The following is an 8176-nucleotide window of genomic DNA, read 5'->3' on the forward strand; positions in this document are numbered from 1 at the left end:
CAGGGCTGTGCTTCAGGTAAGTGCTGCCTGGCATTCTGGAGAAGGAAACCTGGAGAAATACACCCCAAAAGAGCAGCTTGCCTTGCGCCTGCTCTGTGTGGCCCAGCAGCTCTTGGTCAGCTCAGAGCAGAGGTGGGTGAGCCACTGTTTGCCCAGTGTGGGCTGGGCAGATGTGCTCACCCCGAGCCTGTACTTCACTGGGGGTCAGTGTAAGGGATCCTTCATGAACCTTCCTCCCAGCAGCTGAACCTCTCCCTGCTCTCTCTCGCCTCTCCAGCTGTCATCAGTTCCCCTGAAGCAGAACTTGTTTCAGATTTCCCCACCAGAGGTGGTATTTCAGAACTTTGTCACCCATGAGGTCTCTGAAATGGTGCTGTCTATCATGAATAAGGACAAGGTAAGTGCTGGGGTGTGGAGCTTTAACACTGTGCTGGAAGAGGAGAGCGCTGTCATTCCCAGAGTGTACAGCAAAGCAAGTTATCTGCTGCAGCACATCCACCAGAAAATGTCTCAGCACCTTTGTTCTGCAAGGTGGTGGAAATCTTACTCTGCTGGGAATTGTCCCCTGATTTTGGCCATGTGTTGATGGTATCTATCCCAGAGGAGCTGCCTTCTCTCAAAAGCTCTGGATTGATAGGAGTGTTGAGGGCTGTGCAGTTCTTACCTGCTCTCATGCCTTGCCTTGAGTGTGTGCCACATCCTGTGTCTCCTTGCTTAATCTTGGCTCCTCTGCCTCTCTCAGCCTGTTTGGCTCCCTTTGTGCAGCTCTCAGTCAAAGCTCAGGGGCTGAGTCTTCTCCACTTTATGCTGGAATCACTTCTCCTTAATGGCACTGGCACTGCAGGAAGTGTCTTCTGAAACAGCCCTGGAATCAGGCTGAGGTAGCAGAAGCAGCAGGAGGCTTTAGGTGCCACTTCAGGCCCCTGCTGGGCTTCATCCAGCTCTGCTCAGGTTTTCCAAAAGCACCATGGTGCTCTGCTTTCCCTTTGGAGAACCTCAGCACATCCAAAGCCATGTGCTCCTGGAGGTTTTCATCTTCACTTGAAGAAATTGTGATTGTTTTGCAGTTTCCCAAGAGAGTTGAGAGGGCAAAAGCTGAAAAATGTCAGCAGTTGTGTTCCACTGTAAAGGGGAACACTGAGACCATTTGAGTTTCAGTCAGGGCAACATTTTCCCAAATGAGCCTTGTGCCAAGAGTAGGCTGATGGCAAGAGACGGGAGGGAGTCAAAATCATCTGGTTTAGACTTTTTGAGATCATTTTGGTGCTCGGGGGTTGATATCTATGTGCTAGAAAATGCATGTTTGCTGTGTCTGTGTGTCCCAGAGGGCAGAACCTGGCCTGCTGGCTGCAGGCAGGAATGCCCAGCAGCCCAGCTTGCCTGCACAGGCAGCAAGAACCCCTGGAGAGACAAGACTGGCTTTTGATACTGGAACCACACTGTGAGTCGGTGCTGGTCTTGTTTCTCCAGGCAGAAAATGCCTTCGAAGCCCACAGTCGGTAGGCACAGCCTGTCTGTGTTTCCGTCACTTTTGGCAAGCTGATTGCTCCCATGGTTTTATGATTCTTCCTTGCTGCTTTTCTGCCCATTCAAATTCTCTTTGCCATCTCCTCATTTTAGGGGTTGTCTTGCTGTGTTCCTTTTGGTTTTCAGGTTTGCTTTATTCCCAGTAAGGCCACAGTGTTTGGTCTCCTCTCTTGCTGGTCTGCCTGCATGACTGTATCCCCAGAACTGCCCTACCCAAACCGGATCTGCTAGAAGGGAATTTCTTCCTTCCCCCAGGATAATGTGCTGGTTTGCTTTCAGGCAGCACATTCCCCCTCTGGAACAAGACTACTGCATGGCTGGGTGCAGGCAGGAGCCAGCAGGTTTTTTGGCCTGTTGAAGATGCAGATGACTTGGTTCAGGTGCTCTGTCTCCATCCTGCTGGTGCTGACCTGCTCGGCCCTTCCTTCCCACCAGGCAGTGCCCTACTGCCCCTGGCCAAAATGCTGGACCCAGAGAGAAGGGATTCGAGTTCACCCTTGGGAATTCTGTGCCTGTACCTCCACAGCTGAAAGTGCTTTGGAAAGGGGGTCAAGGAGGGATGTCAGCAGGGCACGGACAGGTCTCCTCTCGTGCTGTTTCCACAAGTGGCAAAACCATGGTTTCATGTCTTTCCCGCAGTTTCCTCAGGTGGTGAAGGTCTCCATGGAGAGCTCGCCTTACTTCCAGCTCACGTGCTCCAACGACGCGTACCGTGTCGTGCTGCCGGGCGCGTCCGCCCCCGTGCGCATCCGCTTCACCCCCGAGGAGAACAAGGTGAGACTGGAGGAGCCAAAGCACAGGATTGTCTCCAAAGCCACTGTGCTCCCTGCGCTCTGTGCACCCCCACATTCCATGCTGCGAGCCTGGCTCCAGGCCGTGGGCAGGCAGCCTGCAGCCAGTCACAGCCTGGCACGTGCTGTCAGGCACTGCGCCCGGGCCTGGCAGGCTCTGCTTCCCCTCCCTGCGCATTCCTGAGCCTTCCCAGGGGAAGATGCGCAGGGAACAGTGAAAGTGACAGAGGGGCCTTGATAGATCTTCCGCCATCTCTAGGTACAGTGGAAGGGATTTCATTATTATGGAAAACACTAGAGGAACAAAGAGGTGGGAGAGCTTTCCTCCTTCCTGACTGGCAACAGCTTCCCTGCCTCACCCTGGGCTGGAGCAAAGACGGTGCTTTTCCACACCCTCTGTTCTCCAGCTGTGGGAACCCCGGGCAAGGGGAATATCCCCCTGTCTGCCCTGGGGTGCTCTGACTCCCAAGAAAACACTGACTTTGACCCTCATTCATGGAGAAGGCCTCCTAAGCCTCAGAGTAAACCAGGAACCACAAAAGTGTGAAACGGACTGTAAAAATTGTAGATAGTAGTATAGTATGTCACATGAGTAAGAAATTGAAGTTTTAAGATTTTTAGTGCGTTATAGATAGGTTCAAAATAGAAGATACAAGGTGGTGTCTCGAGTTCCTTTCTTCTCTCATCTTCTTCCTCTTTTTTCTTAAGTTTAAGTAGTATCTTGTAATTAAGTTAAAAAAATCTACAAGTTTTTAAGAGTCAGTTATTAAGTTAGAAAAAGAAATAATCTGAGTATCACTTCTTAATTAGGTAGTTTAGTTTTTGATTAAACTTCAAAAGACCTTGCAGCACAAAGTTGTTAACCATTCTTGTGCTGTTTTCACACATACAAAGTCTAAGCACAGACAGTGTCCTAAAGTTTTGATAAGATAACAATAAACAGAAACTAAAGAGCAAAAAAGTCCAATACGTCTCCCCTGGCAGGGGAGCCCCCAAAAAGTTACCCAGCTTAGAACCCACAAACTCACATCCAGCCTTGCAGCTGTGCTGGCCCAGAGCACAGGTGACCGTGGTACAGCTGCAGGGCCAGGGCAGAGGATGTGCTGTGCCCATGAGCCCGGCCTGGCACAGGCACACTGGGCTCTAGGTGCCCTTAGCCAGCAGGAGGTTGGTGAGCTGCAGGGGACTTGGTCACCTCCCTGAAAGAGCTGGTGTAGGGCAGGCACAACCTGCAGGCAGAGCTGTGAGCCCAGAGCAGTGACACTGCTGTGCCTCTGTCTTCATGCCTGTCACTCTGGTGGCTCTGTCACCTGGCAGCCGTTCCCTGCCAAAGGTGCTTTTGTGTGGAGGTTTGAACAGCGGTGCTGGGGCCCTGGCAAGTGCGATCTCAGTGCTGTGATCCGGAGGCTTGTTCATACAGAAGGGTTTAGGACATGGCATGGAAGGGAGGAAGCCTTGCAGGAAAACAGAGGCTCTTTCCAACAGCATGCTGCCACCTCTTAGCGCTGTTCTTCTCCTGACTCGGTTGGAGAGGCAAAGGTAGAGGGCAGTTCTGAGCCAACTGATGTTTCTATACCAGGCCAGAGGTGCAGGAGCTTTTTGGGTGCAGCTGTTTCCTCATCTTCTTTTTGCTGCTTAGAGTCAGTTTAACACTTTGCCCTATTCTCAAACAGTGGGAATATAGAAACCTAAAGAGGAATGTCCTGTGTTCCCTAGCTCCATGTTCCTTAGAAGGGACTTAGGAATTATTTAACATCATTAAAATTTAGAGTAAAAATTATGGTGGCCTAGGGCAGTTCTCTGGATGACCCAAGTGACACAAGAGCTTAATGCCACTGAGATAGGTTTTGCAAAGTGCACTGGTGCCTTTAAAATGCGACATATTAGTAGAAGTTAGTGTTCATTTTAGGGTGGAATAGGTAAACTGATGCCCTTGAAGGGTTATAGGAAACGGTTTTTCTTCTGCCATGGGGATGGCACTAAATGTCCTGTGCTGAGCTAGTTTCTTTTCCTGCAGGATTATTCCCACCAGCTCGTCTGCATGACTGAAAGCGAAAGGATAGTTGTGCCAATTCGGGCCATTGGTGGCCGAACTATCCTGACCTTCCCTGACCAGCTGGACTTCTCGGCCTGTCCGGTCAAGTACAGCACCCAGAAGACTCTGCTGGTTCGCAATGTCGGTAACCGGGCAGCTCATTACCAGCTGAGCACCCAGAGGTGAGGATCTGTCCTTGTGCAAAACACCTTTGGGTGATAACAGGGCTGGGAAAGAGCAACAAAAGGAAGCAGAGCGTGGCAGCTGCTGCCCTCTCTTTGTGTTGCAGTCCTTTCTCCGTGGTTCCGACCACGGGAACTCTGGGCGCTGGCGACAGCATGCGGGTGACAGTGGGATTTCACCCGCTGACGACCGGTGACCATTCCGGGTGGCTGTGCTGCAACACCGGTGAGTGCTGGGCCCTGCACGGGCCACAGGACACTTCTCCACCATCGCTCCCTGTTGTCCCATCCCATGGGGATTGTCCCATCCCCCTCCATTCCCTCCAGAGGTCCCTCCCCTGTTCCAGCTTTACCCCAAAGAAAACAGAGTTTTCTGTTGTGTTAGCAACTGTTGTGTTGATAACAGTTTTCTGTTGTGTGATCAACTGTTCTGTTGTGTTTATCAAGCCCCTTGGTGTTTAGGGGCTTGATAAAGTGGATCCCCTCTAACAGGGCTAAGATTTTTGCACTCCTGTTTTGCTGGGAGTTGCTGAATGGAGGAAGGAGGAACCCTGATTCTGCAGGACCGTGTGGCTGTGCCTGGGTGAAGTTTTGTTTTATTCCTGGGCAGTGCTGTATGCGAGGTGTGAGGTTTCCATCAGACTCTCTCCAGTGCAATGTGTTTCTTGCACACCTCTGTCCCGTATGCTGCTTCTCCATTGGCTTGTCGCAGACCCTTTTTCTATGTTGCCCTTCCACATATATTTGGTTTCTGTCTAATAACATTTCCAGGCCCTCGAGTTCCTGTTTGGTGACAAATCAAGACAAATTTTTCCTTGTCCCCATTTCCCAGGCCGTTCAAGCTGTTGCAAACCTCTCACATCTATCTCGCATTTGATTTCTAGACTGAGGAATCCCATTCAGTGTTCATGTAGAAGCTACTCTGTTCTCATTAATCTTTCCTTTGTCCCTTTTTTATTTAATTTGCAATGCTCCAGCTTGGGTTTTGAGATCAGAACAATATAAAATATTTCACAACTAATGCAGCTGTGGGTTTGGACAGGGAGATGATGATGATGATTTTCACAGGGTTCATTTTGTAGTGGTTTGTCATATTGCAGAGCCAGGCTGGTTGTGTTTCCTCACCTGTGTCCCCTCCTGCTGTGGGCTGTCACTTCACTTGTTCCTCTGGGCCTCCTTTTGCTGCCCACATGCCCCCAGGCGTATTTGCTGGTCAGCAACAAGGGATCCAAGGGATCAGGAGAGACAGGAGTCTCGTGGGATGCCCAGGGCAGACCCTGGGCAAGCCAGGACTGAACTGGGCTCCTCAGCGTCACCTGAAGGACTTTGATGCAGAAATCCCGGTGATCTGAGTGGGTCACTGGAGCACATTGACAAATCTCTCTGTACGTACTGTCAGCTTGGGGCCAAATCTGCACAAACACTCTCAGAAATCAGGTGTTTAAGGAGGTGCCCAGGACATCCTCACGCTGTACCCCCAGAGCTGTCAGGATGTGATAAATGTACTGATCCATGGAACTGCTCATTCAGCTAAAAGCTGTGACACTTTCTCCTGTGACCTGCAGTTTGCTCTGGTCCTTGTGCTTCCATCAGCAACTGAGCTGAGCAAAGACTCCCCTTTGCTTTGTTCCAGGTGAAGAAACTATCCACACAGAGCTCCACGGAGAAGCTGGAGCTGTCCGTGTTGGGTTGAGCACAAATTTCGTGGAGGTTGAGACGACTTTCATCACCATGTCCAACCACGCAACCATGTTCATTAAAAACAGGAGTAACGTCACAGCCCACTTCCAGTGGAAGGCTTTTCCTACTGAGGAAGAGGAGAATAAAGAGAAGAGGAGGTTGGTCTGACAGATCCATTTCAGTGAGATACACGGCCCACGGCTAAAACTGACGTGTGGCCTCAGGGGGGTGTTGGTGCTTTTGAGTGCTTTAGGCCAAGGAAACCATGCCTGGCTCTCAGGTGTGTGTCCCTGCTGGCTTCAGGAGCTCAGCACTTAGCATTCCAGTTCCACTTCTACTCCAACCAAGGATGGCATTTTGGCAAGGAAAGGTTGGTTGCAATGACTGGATTTCCTCAAGTTCTCATTGGGCTTTTGCCTCTCTGATCTTCTTCCTCCATGGCCTGGCAACATCCTTCAACAGCTCACCCTCTTTCCAAAGGTGATACACCCTCTTTTTTTCCCTTAGTTCCTTCAGAAGCTCCTTGCCCATCCAGGCTGCTTGTCTTCCCTGTCAGCTCGCCTTTCAGCACACAGGGACAATCTGTTCCTGCGCCTTCAAGACTTCTTTCTTGAAGTATGTCCATCCTTCCTGGACCCCTTTGTCTTTAAGGGCTGTTTTCCAGGGTTCTCGCCAAGTCAGTCTCTTGAACAGGCCGAATCTGCCCTCCAGAAGTCCAGAGTGGAAGTTTTGTTGATGCCCCTCCTTGTTTCACCGAATATTGAGAACTCTGTTCTTTCACGGTCACTGTAGCCCAGACAGTGGTGAACAGATGAAGTTCATTTAGTCATTAGGGAACTTCCTGGTGATATCCCTGCTGTACCTGGACCCCAGGGAGGCAGCAGACTGCCCTGTGGAATGGATCCAGTCGATCTACAGGGCCCTCAGCTCCCCTTAGAAGGGAGTCACCTACTAGCACTACCCTTCTTTTCCTCTTAATGCTTGAGGCTGTGACCTGTGTGACAGAGCAAGTGCAGCTGGGAGACTCTCCAGGCAGAATTTTTTCTGTAGTGTCATCTGGCAGAGCCTCTGGAGCCAAGCCTCATACCTATTCTGTCAGGGTACCTGGGTAGGTGGTGGGGGTCAGGACGGAATTTTATGACCTCCCCAGCAGAGACCCATTTCCATTCCCCACTGTCTCCTAGGTCTCCTCCTTCTGCCTGATGCCAAGAAGGGCAGGGCTCCTCTGGCTCCTGCTGAGCTTCTCTCAGGTTTGGACGGCTGTAACTCCACCAGTTTATTTCTGTGTCGCTCTCCCTAATGCTCCTCAGCCTTTCCACTTCTTCCTTAAGCTCTGCCACAGGGCAGAGCAGATCATTCAGCTGCCCACACCACACGCAGGTGTCTTTTGCACTTCCTCTGGTATTAACACCAGGCTCAGACCCTCCCTGCAGCCAGGGGCCTGGACAGCTGCGTCCTTCCTGGGGGGGTTCTGTTTGACTTAGTGCACTCCTGCTGGCAGCAGCAGCAGCAGCAGCAATGGCTTTTCATCATTTGTAAACCATAGCTGGGGGAAATAAAAAAAAAACAGCTGAAAGAAGAAAGAAGAAATCCCTGCCCCTGTCCCTGTCCCTGCCCCTGTCCCTGTCCCTGTCCCTGCCCCTGTCTGTCGCAGCCGCCGCCCATCGATGGCTGGGCGCTCCCCGCCCTCCCCCATCGCACTCCCTGCCGCCGCCTGCAGACTTTTCCCCCCCGGCCCAGTCTCTCCTCAGCCAGTTCGCACAGCGGCAGCGGCGGGAGGGCCGGCAGCGGGCCGACACCCAGGCAGCCGGGGCCTTCGGCCGGCAGGGCGAGAGCCCGCTGCAGAGGCAGGGCGGGCACGCTTAGCGCCCTCCCTTTCCCAAGGAGCTTGCTCCTCGGCTCTCGCCGAGCCTTCTGCTTTGCCGGCCTTCCTTCCTTGCTGCTCAGGGCCGGCCCCGGCC

The 8176-nt window shown here is 51.9% G+C and overlaps 1 protein-coding gene across 1 annotated transcript; it reads left to right on the forward strand.

The window, feature by feature from the left end:
- The first annotated feature begins 300 nt into the window (after positions 1 to 300).
- Positions 301 to 6738, forward strand: LOC128802597 (hydrocephalus-inducing protein homolog). Its single transcript, XM_053969159.1, has 5 exons — positions 301 to 397; positions 2167 to 2301; positions 4336 to 4535; positions 4643 to 4761; positions 6169 to 6738. Exons 1-5 carry the CDS (start codon positions 368 to 370, stop codon positions 6381 to 6383), a joined length of 699 nt encoding a protein of 232 aa, XP_053825134.1. The 5' UTR covers positions 301 to 367; the 3' UTR covers positions 6384 to 6738.
- Positions 6739 to 8176: the final 1438 nt, after the last annotated feature.

This window comes from Vidua macroura, unplaced genomic scaffold (genome assembly GCF_024509145.1).
Source record: "Vidua macroura isolate BioBank_ID:100142 unplaced genomic scaffold, ASM2450914v1 whyUn_scaffold_126, whole genome shotgun sequence".
Lineage (NCBI taxonomy): Eukaryota > Metazoa > Chordata > Aves > Passeriformes > Viduidae > Vidua > Vidua macroura.